This window comes from Coccinella septempunctata, chromosome 1 (assembly GCF_907165205.1).
Source record: "Coccinella septempunctata chromosome 1, icCocSept1.1, whole genome shotgun sequence".
Lineage (NCBI taxonomy): Eukaryota > Metazoa > Arthropoda > Insecta > Coleoptera > Coccinellidae > Coccinella > Coccinella septempunctata.
Window position 1 is genome coordinate 31,481,935 of NC_058189.1, and position 27,176 is coordinate 31,509,110.

Consider the following 27,176-nt stretch of genomic DNA (forward strand, 5'->3'; position numbering starts at 1 on the left):
CGATAGGTAAACATAAAACTAAAAATGTTCTTCATTACCTGAAGAGGAAAAAACTTGACAAAAATATGGGACTCACTGTCTAGGATATATAAAATACAATTTCCGAAAATCTATCTTGAAGTTTGAAATGAAGATTTGACAAATTGGTAAACTCTTTTCCCCGTGTGGAAAACGATTTTCAACAATCGTTGGAACATGACAAGTTTGGATGCCTGAAGGGATTTTCCCGAAGATTGTAATAAGAGGATGAACCATATCAAGGAAATTAACTTAAAAAAGTACGAATACCTTGAGTTCAGCCAGAAAATCGTCATTACGCTCACCACTTTTTATTTTATTTTTATTTTATTTTATTTTTATTTTACAAAGGAGAACGCTAACAGGTGTGAACACCCAAAAGAAGCGCACACTAATAATATAAAATAGACAATGCTAACAATCAGAAATAAATGAAACAATGCTCACAAACAATGTAAAGAACTACCCAAATATCCTCTTAACAGTTTTTTTGAAAAAACTTAAACTACCCCCCGAAAATAAATCAACGCTATGTACATAAGAATTGCATAGATCTAACATTCTCGATATAGGTGAATACTTTGCACTGTTGGTTCTATAGGTGGTCAGGTAAAATACAGGAGGTCTCCTCAGATGTCTAACAGGAACATAAAAATCAATTGAATCTAGAATTTGAGGACAATCAATTTTATTCGATAGTATTTTATAGATGAAAATTAAATCATTCATTATTCTTCTGTCCTTTAAGCTATTAATTCGAAAATGTCTCAAACGAACAAAGTAGTTATCCGGATTTCCAGGTATCAGGTGAAATCCCGTCTTATAACTTAGAAACCTTAGAAACTTAGCTTGCACCCTTTCCAACCTTTCGATATATACATTATAATGAGGACAACAAACCGAAGAAGCAAAGTTGAGCTTGCTGTGAACAAAGGCATAGTACAGCGCTAAAATTGCCTCACGACTCTTGAATTGACGGCATTGCCTCATAATCCACCCAAGAACTCTATTACTCGCACACACTAAACCATTTATATGTTCATCGAAGATGAGCTTTGAATCAAGCACAATACCCAAATCCCTGACAGTATCAGTGCGCCGCAGGGTAGTTCCAGAAATTGAGTAATCGTAGTTTATTACTGACCTATTCCGTGTGAAGGAAACTATGCAGCACTTTTCTATGTTCAAATGTAAACTAAAGGCTTTACAAAAAAATAAAAGGCTGTCTAGATCATTCTGAAGATCCAAGCAGTCCTGGATTGTTTGAACTAGCACGAAAAGTTTTAAATCGTCCGCGAACAACAGAAACTTACAAACTTTAAAACATTTGTTGATACTGTTAATATAAATAATAAATAGAAGTGGACCCAAATGGGAACCTTGAGGTACCCCTGATGTAGGGAAAAATGATCTTGAAGTAAATCTCCCTATCTTAACGTAATGAGATCTATCTGTGAGGTAGGACTCGAACCATCTCAACAATGTGCCCTCAACACCGATATAATTGAGCTCATTCAAAAGGGCTTTAATATTAATTCGGTCGAAGGCTTTGCTAAAATCCGTGTATATAGCATCGACTTGAATTCCCTTATCAAGACTTTTTTGTACAAATTCAATGAAGCAGATGAGATTAGTTTCAACTGATCTTCCTTTAACGAAACCATGCTGCTCAGGTATTATTCGAGATTGCATATGATGGAGCAAACGCTTGTATATTAATGATTCGAAGACTTTCTCGAACAAACAAAGTTTACTGATAGGACGATAATTTTCTACTGAATTCTTACAACCGGACTTAAAAACAGGAGTTATGCTGGCAACCTTCCAAGAGTCAGGAAATATGCCACTATGGAGAGATTTATTGAATATCAATGCAAGAGGGATACTCAGTGGGATACTACACTCTTTTAGAAAAATTGGTGGTATCGAGTCTGGACCAGCTCCTTTCTTTTCATCCAATCCAAATATTATCTCCCTGACATGATCAGAAGTTATTTGGAAGAAGCCTAAAAGGTATTGATCAGGATAGCATTTCTTTGTATAATAATTTATGGTTGGATCAGGCTTAGTGAAAACACACTCAAAATAATCGGCAAATAAATTACAAATATCTTTGCCTGACTCGCCGACGCGTTGTTTGAATGACATCTTGCTGGGAAACCCCGAATCTTTAGAACCAACAGAGACAAAGTCAAAAAGCTTTTTTGGACAAATTTTGACCTCAGATTGAACTGAGGTTAAATATTTTTCATAATCACATCTGATAAGACACTTGGTTTCAGACCGCAAAGCTTGAAATGTTTTATAATCACCATAATTTCTATAAATTTTCCATTTTTTGTGGAACTTGTTTTTGCGTTTAATGATTTTAATAGTTTCCTTAGAAGAATAGGATGGATAGCCCTTAACTTTTTTTACTCTGGGGACATGTCTATCAATTAACTGATTTAAAATTTCGTAAAAAACAACCAAATCATCATTGACATTATTATTCACAAGCAATTCGTCCCATGGTATATTATGTAAAGATTCATTGATGAGAGCAAAATTAGCCCTTCTGAAACTATAAAATGAGTCACTTAGACATAATGGCTTGACCAGTCCCACATCAAAAAGAAATTCCACAGATGGATGATTTCTGTCCTCAGGAACAATGGGATCAGAACATCTCATCAGATTATCAACTCTAAAACTGTTACTGAGTATTAAATCCAAAATTCTATTGTTATGGTTTACTATTTCATTGAACTGGACCAACTCAAGAAACGAAAAGGAGTCCATTAATGAGGCACATTTAGTGTCAACATTCATGGGTTCTAAATTATTGTTTGAGACATTCCTCACCCAGGAAACTCCGGAACAATTAAAATCACCCAGCACTAAAATAATACTATCTCCAAGCAAGGGTTTAATATCATTCAGCTTAGACACAAAACAAGTCAACGCGGCGGCGTCGTCCGGTGGAATATAAACACAACACAAATAAACCTTTAATCTGTTGATTGAATATCTGAATCCATAAATCTTCTGCTGCACTCTGGAACTCTGGAACATTGACAGGCTCCAAACCTTTCTTTACCGCCACAAAAACACCACCACCCTCACTTTTGGCACTCGCCGTCGTGGAGCGATCTCTCCGAAAAATGTCATATACCCTGGAGTTCATAACTTCCGAGTCATACACACTATCATTGAGCCATGATTCAGTAATGAATAAAAGATCATAATTACTGGCTGTAGAAGAGCACTTGAACTGAGGTAATTTTGTTCGTAGGCCACGAACATTCTGATAGTAAACGTTCAAAGCCATCCTGAAGTTGCAAGGGTCATAAAGAGATAGCTTAAATAATTGGATGGAATTATAGCTTGTCGAGGTCTGAAATATCAGCGACATTCACGATTTTGGAGGTGTCATTTTTGCGCATTAGAATGTTACCATTATGAGTCCACACGAATTTGTATGATAGTTTTTTTGCCGCAATTCGAGCCTCTTCAAATAGCAGTTTGTTATTCATCGTTAAATGTTTACCAATAAATAAGCCATCTGAAATTCCCTTCACCTCAAGACCATGTGACGTACTTGAATCAGTACGGCGAGCAGCCTTATATGCAACCAGAAAATTGTCCCTTTTTATTTTGGAGATAAATCGGACTATGATGTTTTTAGGCTTATTCTTTATTTTCGTAGGAACTCTGGTAATGTGGTCCAACGAGAAGGAATCTATTGGTATGTTCAGATGTGCCCCAATTTTGGACACAATATCGACTAAGCTCTCATTCGATTTTTCAGGAACATTCTGTATTTCTAAGTTGTTGGAGCGACTGAACTGTTCCAAATTATTGATCTTAATATTTAATGTTGATACTTCCCTTCTAAGCTCTGAATTGTCATTCTCGAGTTTTTTCATCTGCGACAGGATATCATTGAATTTATTTAGTTTCATCTCGAAGTCGCTAATCTTTTCCGAGCAGAAATTGACCGACTGCCGCAGACCTCGTATCTCCGAGGTCAATCGGGCAACGGAACCGGACTCGATAGACTCTTCATCATCAATGCGGTCCTCACCATCTTCAGCCGCCGCCGTCTCCGGAATGATACGTGGAAGTGCGCTGCCCAGCGTCGGGGATCCCGCTGAACGGGTTCGACATGACGCACACCTCCAGCTCGCCCCCGGCAATTCTTTGATAATTGATAACTGAGCCTTGGATATATCACTGCACCGATTGTTTGCATGATAATGATCACGACAAAAACCAGTACAAACAATACCAGGTGATTTACGCGTAATTGGAAGACTGCACAATCTACAAACTCCCATCTCGACTTAAAAAACCAGGAGCAAGTCAAGACACTTCAAGTAATGTATAGGAATTATTTCAAGAATAATTGATTGAAAATTCACACTGCCTACGTTGGAATTATCTCCGAACAAACGAGACCGATGCACCCTCATCGACGTTCATTCACCGAATTCACTTCTGACAAATGTGTTAAGGAATTATACAGATGTACACATCACAAAATCTACAATGACCATTCCAAGATTAGGCCCGAAATTTGGCATTCCTGTTCAACATAAAAGATCATCTTATAAAAGATGTTGAACATTGTATATCAACATGCCCATTGGATGAAGTGGACAAAAATAATTTCAGGTTGAAATGTGTCAATGCTATAAACAACTTTTTAAATTCAAGCAGAAAGCACAGATACACCATTCCAGATCACAAACAGTTAGCAGAAATCTCAAAATTTATCAAAGATAATCCGTCATCATTGGTAACGCTGATAAGGGTAACACCACGGTGGTTATGTATTATGAAGAATACATTATGGAGTCGAATAATATTCTAGATGACAATGAAGTTTACCTCAAATAAGACGGGGATCCAACGAAGAATATAGAAACTATTATCAATAAAACATTAAAAACTTTCAAGGACAACTCGAGAATCAATCAAAGTGACTATAAATCATTAATCAGACCTAATAGTGCCACACCTAAACTATATTGTCAAAGAAAGGTTCATAAACCCAATCTTTATTTTTTTTTTATTTTTATTTATTTATTTTCTTTGGGATACAAACGGGACAAACCCAAAAAAGTATCCACACATTTAACATTACAATAGACAACAATTTTTCATCGAGCAAAAATAACAATAATTACCTAGAATAATAACAAGTGTAATATCAAAAACAATGAGTGAAAACGATTAAATGTTCAATATTGCAGTCTACCGGGCCCAAGAAAACTCAACCAGCCAGCATTATCACAGAAAAATGCGGATCGGAAAAACCGAAACAAAATGATTCGGAACTTGTATAATGTATCGGCAAAAATGTCCAAACCTGTCGACCGAGACAAGTAGTTATATGACCTCATTATTCTATGCAGCGGTGAATACAGGAAATAGTTGGTACTGGCCTGCTCCAGAAAGAAAGTGTTCCCGTGTCGTGTGTTATAGGGTGCGACAACCAACCGAACCTGAGAGACGATGTCAACACTATCCAGACTACTATTAACCAGCTTGTGGGCAAACAATACATCAGCCATTCTTCTGCGATTTTCAAGTGGTATCAAATTCATACGGCGGTACATCTCCATTGTATCCAACACCGATGGGAAAAAACGAGTACGACAGCACCTGAGAAATCGTTTCTGAACACTCTCTAATTTATCAATATATATTCCGTACCGTGGATTCCAGATAACTGAACCGAAACTCAGGACGCTATTGACATAAGATAAATAAAGTGTACGCAATACCATGGGACTCCTAAACTCATATGAGGTTCTAAATATGAAGCCAAGCATGCTACTTGCTTTTTTGGTAATGTTGTATATGTGTTGATCAAAAAGCAGCTTAGAGTCCAGAGTAATCCCAAGATCACACACGGAGTCGACATTTGAAATTATATGGGTGGAAATAGTATAGGAGGGTAAGATTACATCAGACTTTCTAGTGAATGTGATGGAGCAACATTTGGAGAGGTTGAGGAATAATTGATTTCTCTCGGAATATAAGGCAAACCTTTTCAAGTCCTCTTGCATATTTAATCTATCCGCAGAATTGCGAATACAGAGGAATATTTTTAGGTCATCAGCGTACATGAGAAATTTACAAAATTGAAGGCAGTTTGCGATATCATTAACGTAGAGTATGAACAACAGTGGACCAAGATGTGAGCCCTGGGGCACACCCGATGTTATGGGAATATACTCGGAACAGTATTGGCCCAACACTACTCTCTGAGACCTATTCCTGAGGTAAGAGTCCAACCATCTTAGAAGGCTTCCATGCACACCCACATCAGCAAGCTTGGAAATAATTATTGAATGATCAATTTTATCAAAAGCCTTACTGAAGTCTGTATAGACAGAGTCAACAGCATATCCAGAGTCCATACTACCCAGCACATATTCCACAAAAGTTAACAGATTAGTATCAACGGAGCGTTTCTTCACAAATCCATGCTGTTCAGTGTTCAATATGTTCTTAACATCGAAAAATAAGAAGTCTGTCACGATTCCCTCGAAGAGCTTCCCAATCACACAAAGCTTAGAGATGGGTCTATAATTTTCCAGGAGATTTTTGTCGCCAGATTTGAAAACGGGTACCACTTTGGAGAACTTCCATCTTTGAGGAAAGCAGCCCTCCATTAAAGATCTGTTGAAGAGGATAAATAAAGGCTCCACCAAGCGTTTCAGGCAGCTCTTCAAAAATGAAGGGGGAATCCCATCAGGACCGGGACCCACATTCTTCATCTCCATGATCTTCTCTCTTATCTTGTCACGGCTTATGGTGTAGCTTCCCACATGTAAAGGTGCCTCAGGATACTCAGCCAAGTTTCCAACACTAGAAGGCAAGAATACAGATCCAAAGTACTCTGAAAAAAGATCACAAATCTTCTGACGATCAGCCACAATATCACCCGGAGTCCTTATACAATCGGGCACACAAGGAGAGTTCCTCTTGGCTCTCACGTAACGCCAAAAAGACTTTGGGTTAAGCTTCAAGTTAATTTCCATACTCTGAATGAACTTTCTGTAATCTTGTTCTATAAGAAATTTAGTCCGCCCTCTGAGAAGTCTGTAGGTTGAATAATCTATATCATTACCATATTTTTTCCAACGCTTATGGAACTTAGCCTTTTCTCTGACGGCCTTCACAGAAGAGAGTGAAAACCAAGATGGATATTTTCTGCTGTATCTGGGCAATAGTGGAACGAAACTATCCAGAAAACCATCAATAATCTGATAAAATCTGTCTACGGATTGGTCAACACTCAAAAAGGAAAGTTCGGCACCACAATCGACAGAACCCAATGCTTCATTAAGTGCATCGTAGTTGGCCATATTGAAATTACGTCCTCTAGAATTTCCCATATTCTTCCTGAAACATATCGGGGCTCTAATTAAAAACTCAAGAGTACTGTGACAAGGGTCCTCTGGCACCAGGGGGTGATCAGAAACTTTCAAGCCCTCTATCAAGTAATTATTACTGAGAACCAGATCGAGAACATTTCCCGAGATACCGGCGAAGCCATTGAACTGAGTCAATCCTGTCAAGGACATCGAATCGACAAACAAGCTCGCACTGGGATCCCTAAAATTTTTTGGTTCGTAACACGAATTCAGCTCATCAATATCCCACTTGATTCCTGGAAGGTTGAAATCACCGCACACCACAAACATCTCATCTCGATTACCATCAACAATCTCAACCAATCTTGCTCCCGTCCCCCAGAACAACTGTCACCCAAACGTCCTCGGACTCAGAGGACCATGAGCTCTCAGGGTAGCATTTGAGGTCACCAGAAACTGCTATCGAGACACCACCACCCCTACTCTTTACACATGAAGTTTGTTCCCTGTCGCGGCGATAGACCTTATAATGTGAATCAAATATTTCAGAGTCTAAGACCGAACAATCCAACCATGTCTCTGTTAAAAATATAATGTCATGCCTACCGGTGCTTGTGTCACGTTCACCAATGATAACTTAGATTTAATACCAAGCACATTCTGATAAAAAGCTGACAATCCCATAATACGATACAACAAAAATATATACTATATACTGAAACAATAACAATCTAAACAATTTTAGCCAATTCATCCTCGTCGGAAATCCTCATAATCTTTGATCGCTCGTCCTTCCTGACCAGGATGGCGCCATCGCCAATCCATACAAATTTGTAGTTCTTTGATCGGGCAGCATCCTTGGTCTTCATCAATAGCTTCTTGTTCCTGGTCGTCAAATGTTCATTTATGTATAATTCGTGGGAAATATTATCGATCTTGAATCCCCTAGATGTACCCAATTGACGGCGCTTCGCTTTAGACGCTCCCAAAAAACTGTCTCTTTTGTGCTTAGAGAGAAACTTAACCACGATAGTTTTGGGTTTCTTAGGGTCGAAGGTGGGGACTCTATAGAAGCTATCCACCTCAGAGGGCTCGATTGGGCAACCAATATTCTCAGCGATTCATGTAACAATACTCAGAACATTTTCACTCTCCTTCTCAGGTACTCCACAAATCTCGACATTATTGGCTCTGCCTTGCTGTTCAAGCGAATCGACCCGATCCTGCAAATTCTTCACAGAGGTCCTAAGCATCATATTTTCCCTAGTTATCCTCTCCATCTCATTCATCTTCTTACTGAGATTTGAAATAGTTTTTTCAAGAGATGTGACTGAGTCACTACAAAAGGAAAGAGACCCAAGAAGGCCTTCATATTTTTCTACTAGGGATTTAAAGTCTCCCTGTATCTCTTGAAGTACACTGAATGACCTAGATGTCCCCTCAACTTCATTGACAGTTGCAATAACTGATCGACGCCTCGGCACCTCGGCTAGACATCGACAGGCAGTACAGGTCCAAGAGACACCAGGCATCTGAAACCGGTCAACATCCGACTTGCATTTAGCATGGAAATATTCACCGCATGAACCAGAACATTTTAGGCCTGGCATCCTCGCGGAAAGACCGTTTGTGCAAATATTACATACAGGCATATTGGGGAACGTTAAAAATTCAGAGAAGGATAAAAAACAGGGATACACGCTTCACTCCTCTGTGGCCCGTCAGGGAGACTCAAAGTTAACACACAGAAAAAGGCCAAGGTTGGAACGGGCAAAACACAGGGAAAGAAACAGCGGATACGTGAATGGACGTGTATGTTCACCCTAATCTAGGGAATTCCCGTTATCAATCAGATGTTCATCTCAGCGCAATGATAAGGAATTCGCAGGTAAACAAACAATATTACGTCCAGAAAAAATGGAGAAAAATCGTCCCAGGGGAAACAGCAAGCCCAAACTGTAAAAATTTTTGGTGTACTTACACTAGGCATAAAATTCGCACAAGTTTCAAGTCACAAAACTAACTATTCAAAAGAATAATATCAGAACGATGCAAGATACGTGTGCACGTGTACGAGCTCGAAAGGTTCTTTGTCTTAGACCCATAGTAGTAGTATTAATTCACCAGGATACAACATTGGTGAGTTTTTACATCAGACTATTTCACAAGTCTTATTTACTTCGACTTTCAATATTAAAAATTCTCAAGAGTTTGTTAAGATGGTAAAAATCATCGTAGTACCTGAGGGTTACATCCTTGTGTCATTTGACGTTGTATCCTTTTTCACTAATGTTCCAAAAGAGTTGGTTATTAGAGTTATAAGAAACGTTGGAGGTAAATATCTAATTTTACATATTTGGACAAGGATGTATTTGTGACGCTAGTTGAGATGTGCTTCGATAGTGGCTATTTTGCGTTTAATGGTGCCTTCTTTAGAAAAATATATCGCGAATCTTGTAATGAATGATTTATTTGAGTTCGTGGTTAGTGCGATATCATTTGTAGTTCCCTTGTTAAAACTGTATGTAAATGATAAATTAATACCTTGTGATGGTTGTGATTTTTTTGTTGCAGTTACTCAACTCATACCAACCACACTTCCATTAAGTTTACCATGAAAGTCCAGAATCAAAACTGCTTGTCGTTTCTCGACGTTATTATAGTCAATAGTGATAGTAAACTTTTATCAAAGTGGTACTATAAGCCAACAAACTCGCTTACTTAACTATTATAGCAACCACAGTGTATCCCAGAAAACAAATGCAGCCTATAACTTAATTAGAAAATCTTAACTCTTAGTGTCCCTAGCTTCCAGGCTGATAATTTAAAAGTAGTCAAGAAAATCCTAATTGAGAATAACTACCCTGTATACTTCATTAATAAGATCATAAAAAGAGTCATCAATGTAGGAAACAATCATAATGTTAAGTTGGATGCTGAGGCGAGCGGTAAAAGATATTGCAGATTTTTATTTATACCTGACCTTTCCTATAAGATCCAAAAATTTTTCAATGAATACAATTGTCTTTGTTCGTTTTATAACCCAAGTACAACAAAAAAGTTTTTCACCCGTCTCAAGGATCCAGCCCCTCTAAGGTTACAGACAGAAGTAGTATATAAGATCCCGTGCCGTGTCTATGGAGAGTGCTATATAGGACAAACCAAACAGTATGTGCAAGAAAGGATAAAACAACACGAACCTGAATTGAGGAATACACGTAAAGTAGACAAAACAACCCTCACAAGCCATGCACTCAAAGAAAAACATTATTTAAACTTTAATAACGCCACGATTCTTGACAGAAAAACGACATACAAACGAAATATTAGTAAAATGTTACACATAAAGCTCAACAACTCAGTAAACTTTAGAGATGATGTCAAGAACCTTAGTATAGTGTATGACTTTATATTAGATGTAACATGAGGTAGTTGTAGTTCTTTTAGTATTGTTTTATGTAGTTTGTTCAGTGGTCTTACCGACTGCGCAATAAATCTAGAAATTTGTTAGGATTTGGTTTTAACCTGCTCGTGCATTTTAGTAATTTTAGCATTTAAAGCTTTAACAGTTGACATAGATATTCTCAAATATTATAGATTTTGACCGCATTTGAGTGTACAAAATATTGGTATAATTGTGATGTTTCTTTGTATGTTGTTGTACCAGTAACTTGGTTTATTGCAGCCTTGAGAAAGAGGATAAAAGTCCTCGAAAAGGTGGCAAATTTTTTGTAATTGGCAGCAATAAAGTCCACATTCCCGACAATCTTTCTCATTTACTAATATCATGGATGAAAACCTCGAACTAAAACTAAATAAAATGAAATATTTTCAAAATTTCAAATGACTGAACATAAATCTTTCCTTGTCCCCTGAATGAAGTTGAAGGAAATCTACTTTTTCCCGCGTCATCTATTGACTATATATATACCCATTAATTCACCCCAGATTAAGAGAGGGCGAAGAAAAACGATTATGTCTCGTATTATGGAAGTGTTCAATCTACATCACTCTAATATATTCCAAAACCTGAAATTTGGGCAAACCTGAAGTGAAATCACAGAATTTTTTTTCTATGAATTTTATTCAAAAATCCGTCATAATCGATGTTTGAAGTATACTTCAATCCAAAGATTATAGAGTAGAAAGATAGGATACGCCCTCATTTCTCTAGTACTAAAAACAGACTACATTTTGGTCAGTGAAAACACGCTTGACGATGAGATGGCGCAATACAGAAAAACTTTTCAATAACCCTTTTCTGTTTTATATTTGGGGGGCGCGAAATTCGAATTCTATTCCAGGTATTAAATTTCAATATTGATTTTGTTTAGATAAGAAAAAAAACATCCTGAGCGAAAAAATAAAAGTATGATTTTGTTTTGTCATCAGGATGTTAGTTTTCATCCGAACATTGTTTGGAATCAATTGATATCAATGAAAAACAATGTTGGATGTGCTATAGTTTTATTTGCTATTCAAAAAAAATTTACAAAAATTGGAATTATGGTTAATAAATAAAGCTTTGACTAGGACACAAAAGCACATGGTGATCTGCTATACGTCGAAGGTGTTATTTCTTTGCAATAGGTTATGTTGAATAAACTTCGTTGAATTTGTAAAATATACACTCAATAAAGAGTTATTATTATTATATTATATATAGAAATTTGATCTTTTCTTAAAACGGATATAAGGACTGAACGAGAATAAATTCGCTATCACAAAAACGCCTACATCTTTTGAACCACTGGACTGATTTCCAAAATTAAGCCTATTCTAGAATCATCTCTTCTTTATTATGGAAAGCGTATTCACAAAAGGAAACAAAATTTAATTTTCACAGAATTCATTGATTTTCTCTGGAATTCTTTCCATCATAATTTTTATAGTGCTCTCAGTAACTGTGTGGGATGCTGTCTTCCATTTTTGTTTGAATTCCGCTAATGTTTTGGTTGATTTCTTAGTCCTATTTTATTTTCTTTTCACGAGCGCACAATATCTTTCAATTGGCCAGAGTTATGGGCAATTTGCTAGATTGGCCTCTTTGGGGACTAAAACTACACGATTAGCTTCGTACCATTCCTTGGTGGTCTTGCTGTAGTGGCATGAAGCTAACTCTGGCCAGAAGATTGTTGACACATCGTGCTCACGTAAAAATAGTCAAAGTAGCTTCTTCAAGCATTCCTCGATGTATATTTTTGAGTCAACATAGCCTTGGCCAACGAAAAATTTTCTCCTTTTCACACAAGTGCAAATTGCTTGCCAAACCAGTAATTTTTTAGGAAACTTTGCTTGTTTCTTCACGCGAAATTGTTCGTCAACATTCCCACGAGAGTCTGCAGTATAAAATTGCTTACCAGGAAGCTGCGAGAAATCAGCTGAGGCGTAGGTTTCGTCGTCCATCACGCAACAGGAAACATTGTGTAAGAAATCTTTTTTTAGTTTCTTTGCTCTTGATTTTGCTTCTGGATTTTTCACAGCGTTCCTGCCTGGCACTTTTTGTACCTTGTATGTTCTTAGCCCACTACTCGAATTGATTTTCTGAACGGTCGACTGCGAACAACCCACAATTTGGGCCACCTTTGTCCTGAGAGGTTAGGATTCTTTTGAAAGTGACTCATGGCTTTCTTCATCCTTTCCGGCTATGAACCTCTTTTTCCTCCTGGTTCCTTCCTTGCGGTTGATTGTAAGGTCTTCCTTGGAGAGTTCAACAACTCTTGAAACCGTTTCTAGACGAACGTGAGCCTCTTTTGCGATTTCTTTGAAGTTCCAATTTTGATTAGTGGGAAAAAGTTTCACTATAAATTCTCGTGTTTCCCCTTCGCTTGACATTTTACGGCAAAATTTAACTAAATTTATGAAGTAAATGTTCCATTCATTTCTGACGTTCATTACAAAGTTTTATATGATCAGCAATTTTGATTATTTCAATTGGTTTAAAAGATATAGGGGTTTTTGTGATAGCGAATCTATTCTCGTTCAGTCCTTATATATTCAAATATTTCAAGAGCTTGTAGAAAAAATGTTAATAAATCTTGCGACCGTACTCAACTTCTTGCGTCTAGTCATTTCATATGCATTTTTATTAAAATAGTTATTTTCCTAACAAGTGCGGGAAGTGATACCGAGTGATCTAGATTAATTAGAGATTAATTTCTGCAGAAACGTGATGCATTGTTTGAGGTGAATGAATTTTCAGTGATATAATGCTAAAATAAATATACAAATGAATGTAACCTTCATCTTCGGAATTTATTCCTGATGAAAAATGTCTTCAACAAAATATTTTTTTCAACAAATATTTCACGAGATATGGCAGGTTGAAGAATTGCAAATTTAGGAAATAAATCGATTCGAGCATGGGTCTCACTTCCGATGACTGGAGTGATGGTACTCCTTTTCGAAGCGACAATCCCCACTACAGTACAGCGGGTACAGCTAGTTTCATTATAAATTCAACGACTCTATTAATCAATGATAGAAAAATAGAAATGTTAGGAGAAAACCTTGGAACATAAAACTACATTTCTTTCAAGAGTAAACAAAAAAAAACATGCATTCGTGCTTAAAAAAATATGGCTTACTCTTTCTGTCTGCTATTTGAAGATTTGGTATAGACAGATTTTGTATAAGTGCAAACCGAGCATTTTTTTCGCTTGCAAGTAGCCAAGTGTTGTACGGCTTTTTGAAATTGTGATGTTAAATTGGCATTCCTTTCTAATTCAGTCTACAAAGATTAATTGAATTAGTGCAAATCTGGCTATTCAGAAAAATAAACAAACCTGTCGTCGATTATGTTCCATTTCATTTTTCTTCTTTCTTAGTTCATTTATATAACGTTTCATCCCCTGTCTTTCAGTTTCAAGTGTTTCTTTCAACTGATCATTCTAAAACATATCATTTAATACTTCAAGGTACTACTTACGTATGGTCTGAAAGTGTTGGGAAAAAATTCACCTGGTGTGGTTTAGTGACAGAAAACATTCAATGAAGTAGGCCAGGACCACGAAATGTCACCTGTACTGTCATTTAAATAAACAAAGCAAAAAGTTTTGGTCTCATAAAATTGATCTTGAGGTGTTTATAACCTGGTCGGGCGAATGCCAAAAAGAAACATTGTCGATGTTTATCGAGATCAAAACATAGGCTAATCGACAATTTATCGCACAATCAAAGAATGTGTAAATATGCCTAAATGCGATCGGCATCGAGTTTTGAACCAATTTAGAGAAGAAAGGCTGATTGAAGCATCTGAACACGAAGTTGGGGTATCCAAGCGAAAACTGGCCAGGAAATTTTATGGTATGAAAGACCTGTCAAGATCCTGTCAAGAAAGAATATCATCTTCAAGAAAAAGAGGAAGGCTTCAAAATACACAGAGGCTGAGTTGGAGAGAATTTCGAGATGTTTCCGAACTTTGAGGTGAGTGCATTTCGTCAACAAAATGATTGTGTGAGACGATGAAGAATACTTTACTTTGTCCAACTCCGAAATGAAGAGCAATGATGGTTTCTGGACGGACGATTACGAGATAATCCCAGATAATGTGAGAATAAAAAACAAAAAGAAATTTGAGGACAACATTTTGGTATGGTGTGCAATTTCTGACTTTTCGCGATTTTTCCGTTGCCTTGTCGTGGATCCGCGGTGAAAGTCACAGGTGGAAGACATTTGTTGGCAATCGAGTCGCTGAAATACAGGATCTGATTTCTTCGGCCATCTCCGATGAACCCACCATGATTGAACCTTTCTCCTCGTATCTTCGACTCAAGCGCGTAACTGCTTTTTGTCGACGTTTCATACGGAATGCTCGTGTTCAATCTTTCACCGGCTCAGGATTTCTCTCCTCTATCGAGTTCCAGGAAACAGAAATCTGTTTAATACGTCTCGTTCAATCTGTTCCATCTCGCTGAGGAGGAGCTAGCTGAGCTTCAGAAACCATGCATCTTCTCGTCATCGGCTCATCATGACACTCCACCTCTTTGGTGATGATCATGGACTTATACGTGTTGGAGGTCGCCTTTCAGCCTCCGTATTACCATACAGACACAAACATGCGGTTTTTCTACAAAAAATCATCATGTCGCTCGTCTGATCATCGATGGCGCCCATCATCGTCTGCTGCACGCCGGTTCTTCAGATACTCATTCGTTTATTCGCCGGCGGTACTGGATTTTGGACGGACGTAATGTAGTACGTAATCGTCTGGACAATCTTCCACTTCAGCGGCTATCCTCTGCTATGACCCTTTTATATCACTGGGGTTGACTACGCCGGTTCATTTTGTGTGACGAGTGCACGATTACGTGGAGCCAAGGCCTATCCAGTTGTCTTCATCTGCTTCACTACCAAAGCGGTTCACCTAGAATAGGCGTCTGAGCTATCCACCCCAGCTTTCATTGTAGCTTATCGTCGCTTCGTTGCACGCCGAAGTCATCCTTCCGCTATCTTTTCGAGAAAGTTTCGAGACAAACTTAGTGGGTGCACATAACTACCTTCGTGACCTCGACCTTGTTTTCTCCGCAACATCAGCAAAGTCTTTGTGATGCAGCCTCGTCTTCCGGAACTGACTGGCGATTCATACTCCCTTTCAGTCCTCACTTTGGCGGCCTTTAGAAAGTCGCTGTAAAAGTTGAGGCGATCTTCGACTCTCCTCCTCTATAACTGCCATCGTCTGACCCTTCTGAATTTGAGACCCTCACAACAGGGCCTCTTATAATTCAGTAGATTGGTACTGGCTCTCTGTTCACTCCTTTCAGTTCATCTTACTAAACAGATACTCTTATTCGATCCTACTGAAGCGACATTTCAGTGCGGGGGCCTGTTATATAGTGGACACGTTAGGTTGCCTAACTCGGGTTTGTCAGGCTGATTTTGTCCTAGTCGGTCAATCATAACAACAATAACAATAATATCATCGTCAGGCGCGCCGAAAGTTTCCTTAAAACCAAAGCAATCCTCTAATATATCGCCGTAATCAAATAATCTCTCTATTAAATGAACCAGAGTGATATTGAGCAACTTTGAGTGAAGTACCTTGTGTCTTCTAGAACAGCTAGGTACCACGAAGTTTGTACAGGGTGAGCAAAATTGGTGAGACCTGAACTACAACTTTTTCAAATCAAACAAGGAAAATGAGGGGCACATTAGGCTAGCCGCACATTGAGGGAAGCGTAGTCTAGCACAGCACAGCGGAGAAACTACAGAGGAAAACTATTCCTGTGCTCTGCCTGAATGATGCCCGCATATTGAGCACAGCATAGGGAAGGTACCAAGAACTATAGAGGACAACAAATTATGTGATAATGTGATCCATATGAGCGAAGCTCGCATATTGCATGTATACTCTATTCACCTTTATTTTAGCACTCGGTTGGCCATGGAAATTTGAAACATTTCACTCTGTATGGTACGTAAATGTGGGGGTTATGAAGCTTGTCAAACCATTTTTGGGTTTTAAATCAACGCTATGTTGCCCGTTCCACGTAAAAGTTTCTGTTATTACGCATTTTATCACAATGTCGAATCTCTTCGGAAAATATGGGACGAACATAATTGAAGTTTATACAAACTGATTGAAGTCGTTTAGATTCAGAGGAAACATATAAATTCTTTTACATTGAATATGTTCGCTACCGTCTGACATATTGTGGATTTTAGAATATCAGGGTATAACTATTTGAATGAGCGGACCTGACTTCTAAATAGCACTTCCTGAAACCCTATTTTTCAATCTCTTTCGGCATTTTCGTAATAAAAATTGATATTATTTGTGGCAACGGCGTTGTGACATTAACGACATTTCATGAGAACCTTACTCCGTTCTAGTTACAAAAAACTTGAGAAAATTATTTCATGGCCAATCGACTGCTAAAATAAATGTGAATGGAGTATAGATAGTTTCTTGTTTCTGTGTCTTTTTGTTAGTTTCTTACAAAAATATGGATACAGCCGCTCAGTTAAACCTTCTTTTGCCGGAAATAGAAAACATTTTGTTTTTAAATAGTTTGTCCAAAGTTTTGCTAATCTTCCAGATTTCATATTTGTACGCATGTAGTCGTTGTTACTCGTATCGTAAAGCACCTTATTTTCGCGAACCATTTCAATTAACAATTCCATTTTCATAAAATTTAACCGTTTCATTAAAAAAACGTGGTCACTCTGCCGGGGAAACTGTGCGCACTCCACAATTGACGCAGGGCAGACAGAGTACTCTGTTACTACGTCGCGTAGGCCTCTGCTCTGTTGCGTCCAATATGCGGCGTTCTATTTGATTGTCCCCCAAATTTAAATTTTGGCCTATAACTCAAAAACAAGAAGTTAGAGGAATGCAATTGATGGCATTATTAGTTTCAGGAAAAAGGATGACATGAATGGCACATTCATTTTCCTCTATCTCATTGGGTTAAAAAGTTGTAGTTCAGGTATCACCAGTTTTGACCACCCTGCACAGAAGGAAGAAGAAGGACCAATTACATATCAAGCAGATGACGAAAGAATGTATTGGCCAGATCTTGCTTCATGCCATTACGTAACAATCACTAAGAACCAATATGAAGCCAACAACCTTATCTTTATACAGAAAGTCAACAATGCCCCTAACCTACCTCAAACTTGCCCAATTGAAAAGTTCCCGGCAATATTGAGCAGGAAGGTCTAAAAACATATGGGAAGCACAAAATGAAGAACAACTGCGACGCCATATATCCAGAAAAATAAAGATAAATCGACACTAGTTGTCCAAAGAATAACGCAAATAAAGGCCCGCTATCTATTATATTTATTTTGTTATATTGAGAGGTTTGTTAGGATGGATTGTTTGAGAATTTGATAAAAATATAAAACCATTTTAATAAGAGTTACCAGTTCCTGAAATTTTTTTCAAACCTTTCGGACCATATGTTACCATTATCCTAATCCTACCTCTTTTTCTAAACATTCTTTCTCGTCCCTCAATTTAGTCATATGCTTAACTAGCTCATGACGTGCTGCCTCCAGTTTTTTAATTGTCTTCTCTGATTCTTGGGTTTGTAATAATAGCTACAAATTATTATTAATGTATTTGAAAAAAAAGAAAATAACCAACTGTATCAAACCTTTTCACACTGTTCTTCCAAATATAATACCCTCTCAAACTGAACAAACACTTCATCCTCTTTATCTCGCACTAAACTTTCACATGATTCTAGTCTTTGCTGCAAATCTTCTTTTTTTGATAAGAGGGCATCTCTTTCCATCTATAATTGATTAAAGTAGTGTCTTGGAAGGAACTGAGAATGCAAAATTATTCTTACCTTCAGTTCATGATACTTCTCTTCTAAATAATATGCAACATTCTTTGCTTCTTCATATTTTTGTGACAAAAGTAAGTACTTATCATAATGCTTTTTAAATAGGACGAACCTGAAATAATATCATATGGCTTTTATGACCAAGGTAGATCCATCTCAACAATATATTCATATAATTTATAATATGAGTTCTTCGACAACACAAATATCCTACTTTCAAATACCAGACTTGTAAGACAATGATCAATTGTTGTACAAAAATGAATATAGTTCCAAACAACTTACTTGTAGAAATCATTTTCGGAGACAATATCTCGGATACTGTCCTCTGGGTCCACCTTATCATAGACTGAAATCCTTTTACTTTTTCTGCAAGTGTTAGGGCGAATAACTTCAGAATTTTGAAGACATGTATTCAATTCTTCTTCACCAGGAACATCTAATATACTTTCTGATCTACCATGATGAATTTCACAAGATATTGGAATATCACTAGGGTTTTGCAAGATCAATTCGTCACTTTTACTGGCCTTTAACTCATTATAAATGGGTTCATTTCTGCTATAACGAAATGTGTCCATAAAAGTTCTCGGGAAAGTGTCACCACGACCCAGTAATAATTCGGTCATTATGAATCAGATTACACAGTAGTTCTGAATAAATCATAAAAACAACGCACTGGCTAATTAGAAAATAAGAAATAAAAATTTTGCACTTTAAGTTGAAGATTCAATCACGAACTCAAGTGTCATAAACAAAAATAAATTTTCGAATGGCAATGATGACCACAGAAAACATATTGACACTTCTTCATTTTCTTCGTTCCTGTGAATATGTCCACTAATGCTTAGGCATAGACAGAGACATGGACTGTGCCTTCTCTTTATATCTATGCATGAAATACGGTCAAAAAAAGTGACAGAGAGAAAAACACGTCGGGAATGCAGTTGTCTTTTTCTAGAATTTTGATTGGTCCACACTCACCTCTATGTGAACAAAAAAGAGAAAGGTAATTCCCGACGAGCTTTTCTCTCTTTCTAATAAATACTAAATAGCCAATTTCATGCTGGCATTGCTCAGTCCATGTCTCTATGTCTATGTGCTTAGGCCATTCCATGGAGGTAACCTCTGTGGGCCATTCAGACCGAATTAGCCTGCTACTCATAGATGTATAATACTAACCACAGATTACAGAGTAGAATAGATCTGACACTCACGTTCTACGATGCAAAATACAGTTTATCCCGCCCTCAGCGCCCCCATGCGGCTGCCACCCAACTAACCGGGAGAAATGTCGGTATAACTGGAAACTGCAATCGCATGGCGCGAAATTTAAATTAGCCCATTCACTGGTATTTTAGACGTCGATAGTATAATATGGATTATTAGGGCGAATTTTAAGGAGAAATAAAACTTGTCGTGAAAAATATACATATATTGATATACCCAGCACAGGAAAAAAAAATATGGAAATACATAAGCTATAATTATGGCAAAGAATATATGAGCAGTGGTAAAATGTCAATAGGGTCACATATCTTCGTAAGACAATAATTATAATAAACAGTAATAATATTAATAAAGAATGATCACGCCTAAACAGGGAGGCAATGAATAAAATAATGAGGATAAATTCAGATGCATACCACCCGACGATATGAATATCGACAAGCTGGCTAGCTCAATTCAGATCGTAACACTTGTCGATATTCATATTCATAATGATGAAATAAAGTGTTCAACATTTGGGTTAGTATTCCTTACTCCATGTGCTCTAATGTACCCAAAAAAGTTTACTAAACAATCTTGATTGAAAGCCCCAGTGAGAATATATTTAAAGTGATAATCATTGAACAGTTTTTGAGTAAGGTAAAGGAATGCGTTCAATGTTGTCACTATATTCTTCAAAGTGGGCACCACAATGGATCTTTTCTTTCGAGGGCAATAAAATGAAATACTGTTGAAAATTTGTATCGCCTGCTTCCAAACAACATTGTGTTCTGTTTGAATACTAACCGTCTTCTTTAAGAGTTTCGCAGTGGATGTCCAAGCTCTGGATACATTCAACGAATCAAATAACTCATCCAAGAATAGTTATAACGTCAGCAGTGTCGATAGCCTCTCTGTGAAGCTGAAGCGGATGCTTGATTTCTAAAAAGGAAAATAGTAAATTTTGGTATTATTATGTTTCAAAAAATACTTACCCCATTGAGAAATGAGCTTCATCATTGACCCCACGGAGTGGCTTAATAACTGACTACACAGTTTGACTTTCATTTCCATTAACACAATTTTTAAAGGGTTTGGTTGGATTGGTTTAAGTATAAACGATTAATGTTATAATTACGTGGTTCTTTGAATCAAATATTTCTTACAAGAAAATTGATTTCCTGATAAAACTGTCGAGTTCAATAAATGGGTATTTTTAATTTACTCTCGTATAAGATCTCGTTTGTAAACAAGAGTTTGCATTAAAGCATATTGACATTGACACTGTTGGCGTTCACAAATCGAATATGTCAGAATACAGTAATCTGTGGAGAATATGATATATATTTTCGTATGCAGAGCCACATAGCGATTGATTGCAGAACTAAAAACCGTATTTGGGGTGGGGGTAAGGAAGTGTCAAGCCCCTGATACTAACCTAGATGGCGAACCTGTCAAAATTTTTGAGGCAAACAGACGCCATTTGCAGTTTGGGATAGTTTCTGTTTTGATGTGGTAGCGTGGTATTATATTTACATATATTTACATTTTCAATATTTTTCACACAGATCGGAAATATTCTTCATTTGAGATTGGTCAATATTTCGATTTTCAGAATTCGTTTTTCATAACTTTTAAAATTCGACTGAATTGCGCATGTTCGTCCCGCATAATTCTATAATATCTTTATAGTTCATCCCAAACTACAAATGGCGGCCAAATGCCTCACATCGTTCTTCGTTAACGGATATGAAGTTCGACGTCCAGTTGGTATTATAGGTCCATGCTGCTACTAGATCATGATAATTACCATACTCGATCGCATTTTATATAATATATATATTTTTTTCAAATAGAGATTTTTTTCAGTAGTATCGATGGTGATAAATTAAATCCTAAAAATAAATTTAGAAAGAAAATAAAATAACTTGCTAGGTATTCCATTTTCATATTTATAATTCAATGTTTGAACATGAAAATTGAAATTGATTAATGGGGTTGATCTTGTTCGTGCTTCAATCTGGGAATATGCATATGAGATGGAATAAGCATGTTGAAGCATAAACAAGAAAACAAAATATCTAGTTTATGTGTTTTATAGATAAAACAATATTCTTTCTAAAAATCTACTTCTGCATGTTTATTATGGTCTTTTCAATAATATAGCTGTGTATGGTATAATAGGCTGGGGTGGTCGATGTAATATATCATCCACATATATCTATTATATAATATAATATATAATAGATATATCATCATCCAGTCCATAAATAGACTACAAAATAAGATATTACAGGTCATTTGAGTTGATGATACTGATTCTAACAGACCACTTGACCTGAGGAACTATTTTGTGTTGAGATCCATTGCCTTCATGTATAATGAATTAAAAAATTTTTATTTAAATAATACAAATGAAACTAGGTTAAAAAATATATCCCTACCAAAAAAATTTCTAAAAATATGTCGAAGAAGCTATAGATACGATGCATATAAGTATTTTAATGAATTGCCAATGAATTTAAAAAAATTAAGTGTCAGTAAAAAAGTGCTTTTTAAAAATTTGAAAAATATTGTTAAAGATATGTATGTTGACTAAGATGTCTAAAACACTGGTGTGTGCACTTGTCACTTTTTGCATGCATCAACATTTCAGAAAATCGGGGATATGGGATCAGTTTCGTGGCGGCGCCACCATGTCATTTGCTTCGGTCTATCCTTGTTCTACCAAAGGAAGTCCAATGATATTCTCTCGTTTTATTTTGTTGTGCGTTGATATCGAACATCGATAAACGAATTCAAAATATGAACTGGCCCATTTTGTCAGCTGTTAAGGAATATTTGTAACTTACAGTTTAATTTTCGTTGCAAAAACAAACCTGTCGATATTTCAACACTGTCGAATAAGGATTCGAAGGAGTATTTACTATTCTTCTTCAAGATAATTTCCGTTTCACAAATTGAATTCATGAGGGGGGTTCAATATGATTTTAATAAAACACGGTTGATTGGTCAAATGTCCAATATATTCAGTTGACGGAAAGGGAATTGTCACTATATCTACTCATGAAGAATATTTGAAGAACAGACTAGAATAGATTTATGTTTCTGTTTCTCAATACATGCCCACAATTTACATTACGTATTTTCAATACAGTTTCTTTGAAATACTGCTGAAGTTGCCATAAAACTTAGCTATATCCGTCCCGAATGTTCGTTCATCTGATTTGGTTCCGCCTCAAATTCCAACAACACCGAATTATTAACTGTAGTTCTTGATTGTCCATACAGAAAACTGAAGTTACTGAAATACATGTTGAATAAATGAATGTTCTACACTCCTTTGTCGAAACTAATACATTTTCACACACCAATAATCGCTTTTAAATACCCCATATTCGTAAGTCGTAGTAAAGTATTCAAATTATTTTCAAATATCAGTTGACAATGCTCTGTCAAATTCTAAACAGCGCTACCTACAGTGGGAAAAACGAAACTGATCCCATATCCCCACGAAATTAAAAACAAAATCGAATCAGTGAATACACCAGAGTTTTAGACATCTTAATGTTGACTAAGGTGGGACATTGATTTTATTGTAGTACAAAAATGAAAAGTTTGTGGTTTTAATGGCAGATATGCTGATATACCTTTTCTATGAAATTTTAGTTAATTTTTTTTAATATGAGCTAAACAATAGCTAATAGCTAAAACAATAGCTAAACCACCACCATTGTGGGATTATTTCTTTTTTGAATCTGGGCAGGTATGCCTATGTATATTATCAGTTGAATTTCTTTTCTAGTTTTCAGGGCCAACCTATGTACGGGCATTTATGCCACCTGTAGGTCCTTGCATATGTAAGGATGTTTGAAAATAAATGATGATGGAATGAAAGAAAACCGATCAAAACTCTAAAAAATGATATGGGCATTTTCGAAAATACTGCAGACTAATCTATGATCAATTTAATTTTGTGGTTAGTTTGGTTTGTGACATAGACAGAGACTCTATGGACATAGACATATATACTTCATTCAAATTTATTTTAGCACTCGGTTGGCCATGAAATAATTTTCTCAAGTTTTTGTAACTGGAACGAAGTTAAGTTGGCACTCATGAAATGTCGTTAATATCATAACGCCGTTGCCACAACTAATATCAAAGATTAGATTAATTCCTCTTTGCTAATATCAATTTATATTACGAAAATGCCGAAAGTGATTGAAAAAAGAGAGAGGGTTTCAGGAAGTGCTATTTAGAATTCAGTTCCACTCATTCAAATAGTTATACCCTGATATTCTTAAATCCACAATACGTCAGACGGTAGCGAACATATTCAATATGAGAGAATTTATATAATGTTTCATCTGAATCTAAACGACATATATTTCAGGTGGATATTTCCACAATCAGAAAGATTGTGAATGAAGAGGATGACAAAGAATTTCCTTCTATTGGGAGACCCAAAAAAGTGGTGGCATTTTTTTATGTTTGAGTGAATTAATGCGAAAAGTTTACTACAGGATTTTCGATAAATGTCATCGGAGATTAAGTTCCCTAAAATGGATTTTTCTATTTTTCATTTGACTTGTCCTATACAATGTAAATATCTTAAGGTACTAATAAATACCTATAATTATTATTATTACATCAATGTATTGAGATGAATAGCCACAAATACGCGCAAGTTACCCTGTTACTTGTTTATTCATGTGAAATTTTTGTTCAAAGGTGAAGTTCATCTTAACTCGAAACCTCCTTCAATTCTTTTTACTTATATTGATGCAAGATGATTTTTGTTGAAGAATTTAACATTCTTGTAATTATCTGTTAATTCCTTCGGGAGATACCCATTCCCAACTACTGCATCATATGCATTTCATCTTCGAGTTAATATTTTTGAAATCTACAAATGATGTAAGCCAAAGAAGATAACGAACATCAACTCTCCTCAAGCTAGTGCATATTAAGATATACTGATCTCTTGTATTTTCCATGCAAATAACTGGGTTTGATATGCCTTCAATCAGTTTGTATAAACTTCAATTATGTTCGTCACATATTTTCCGCAGTGATTCGACATTGTGATAAAATACGTAATAACAGAAACTTTTACGTAGAACGGGCAACATGGCGTTGATTTAAAACCCAAAAATGTTTTGACAAGCTTCATAACCCCACATTTTCGTACTATACAGAGTGAAATGTGTCAAATTTCCATGGCCAACCGACTGCCAAAATAAAAGTGAATGAAGTATAGACATGTCTCTCAATGTATTCGGGTTCGGCTATCTGACAGTCCGAGAATTGTTCTAGGACTGCGCAAAACTGTTGCGCCCTAGTATAAAATCCTCTGCGCAGTTCTAGAACCATTCTCGGACCGTCCAAAAGCCGAACCCAAATACAACATCTATGTCTATGGTTTGTGAGGACCATTGAACTAAAGAAAGTTCTTTAGTTCAATCAGAGATCATTGAACTAAAGAAAGAAATGGAAGGGACCCGCAGTTCAGCAAATCGGTCGAAAGTGTGTCCAAAAGTGTGGGAGAGAGAAAGACTATTGGTGGGTATCCCTTCTCTCTCTTTTAGATGTTTTGTTTACATCAATCAGCTGACGGTTTTGTTGATTATTCAGTTTAAATTAGTTTTTGGGATGATTTCGGTTGTGTTCAATTGGAAAGAGATCTAAAAGTGTTCAGAATGCTAAAACTCACGATTAATATTCGCTTGAAACTTGAAAAAACTCATATAAATCGGGGAATCTCCGAATCCCACTCGAAAACCTTTAAGTATCTGGATTTTCGGTTTCTGAGAAATATGGATCTAGTGAAGGGACAGATTACCTTTACCTGGCCACCCGAGGGAATTAAAAGGGTTGAAACTGTCTGAAAAGACCTCTTTCGATATTAACTGGACAGTTAAAAAAAAATCAAAGTAAGTAATCTTCAGAATTGAAGTTGTTTGTAAATTTGTGGTATAAAGTTTTAGAGAAAGTATTTTATAGGTTTTTGTGTTTCTCAAATCATTGTTGTCCCCATCAATATCAGTACTGTTTGCAGTCACGCAAAATTGGTAAATTTCAGACTCCTGTTACAACGATGGTTGTAACAAGTTGCTAAAGGATGCTCCAATGAGGCGAACAAAAATGAGCCAAAGAGTTTCCACAGGTAGGTCTATTTCAAATATTTTCATTATGAGATCCCTTTTTGCGACTTCTAAAGCATTATATGTTACTTTATTTTAGGTTTCCTTTTAAACGCCCAGATATTTTGGAACTTTGGATTACTGCTGTAGGAAGGGAAAATTGGTATCCCTCAAAGTATAGTAGAATATGTGAAGATTACCTTCATAATCCAAGTTATACAAGAAAAATATTGAAACTTGATGCTGTACCAAGTGTATTCAATAATATCCCAAGACATTCAAGGATCATGGAATACTTACAGTTTCATCACTCTTCATATACAACTCACTGTGTTATGTGCATCAGAACTGGAAGAACTTTCCGACCAATTCTATAAATCATGCATATGAAACAAGAAATAAAGACTCCTTGCAGATTCCAGTGCACCATCTGAAGCGCATACACCAGGGCATGGACTTCTGCGGCCCCAAACTATATAATAAATTTTCTTCTGAGTTTCATGACAAGTCCTAGATGAACTTTAGGAGAGAAGTGAAAAGGTTGCTTTTAAATGAAACTATATATTCTATAGAAGTTCTTATCGAGAAAGAATATGTGATGAGATTTGTTTTTTATTTTTATTGTGTTTGTATGCATGTTGTTACCACTGTGATATTTTATATTTGTTTATTACTGTCGACACCATTTGTAATATTAATTGCAAACGAAGATACCTCTAACCTAATCTAATCCGATGAGAAGCAGAGCACATGTAAGTTTTCGAGTGAATTTAAATTATTTGAAATCAATAATTTTCTTTTTCATTGTAGACTATTACTGAAGATATATGTAAACTATTTTATATATTGTATATAATAAAAATATAGAAAGAATTGACACTTGTTTTTTTTTTGGACAACGCTCCTTAATTAACTTAAAATTCAGTATAGTAGAAGGAAAATATGTATGTTCAACATGTAGATTAAAACCTTGATGAATTTCACATGATTACATTGTTTCATAATATACTAATCTAGTTAAAATGAACAAATTTCTGTTCTTTTCATACAAAAAAGACTTATTAAATTCCGTCTACACTGCTCTGAAAAATATGATCAACGTCGCAAAATTAACTCAGAAAACGTCTTGAATTGATGAA

At 36.3% G+C, this 27,176-nt stretch overlaps 1 protein-coding gene and 1 long non-coding RNA gene across 3 annotated transcripts in view; one reads left to right on the forward strand and one right to left on the reverse strand.

Annotated features, from left to right (window-relative positions):
* Positions 1-19,453, reverse strand: part of LOC123322614 (rootletin-like) — a 46,168-nt gene extending 26,715 nt beyond the window's left edge. For both annotated transcript variants that reach the window (XM_044910569.1, XR_006539180.1), the window contains exons 1-6: positions 18,968-19,453; positions 18,686-18,794; positions 18,488-18,628; positions 18,315-18,431; positions 14,174-14,278; positions 13,976-14,118 (exon numbers count right to left, since the gene is read on the reverse strand). In XM_044910569.1, the coding sequence (XP_044766504.1) occupies positions 13,976-14,118; positions 14,174-14,278; positions 18,315-18,431; positions 18,488-18,628; positions 18,686-18,794; positions 18,968-19,311 (959 nt within the window). In that variant the 5' untranslated portion in view covers positions 19,312-19,453. The remainder of the gene's footprint in view (positions 1-13,975; positions 14,119-14,173; positions 14,279-18,314; positions 18,432-18,487; positions 18,629-18,685; positions 18,795-18,967) is intronic.
* A 5,916-nt stretch (positions 19,454-25,369) lies between these two features.
* On the forward strand, positions 25,370-26,910 carry LOC123322619. Its single transcript, XR_006539181.1, has 3 exons — positions 25,370-25,827; positions 25,898-26,060; positions 26,138-26,910. It is a non-coding gene; the product is annotated as an uncharacterized LOC123322619 (long non-coding RNA).
* The last annotated feature ends 266 nt before the right edge of the window (positions 26,911-27,176 follow it).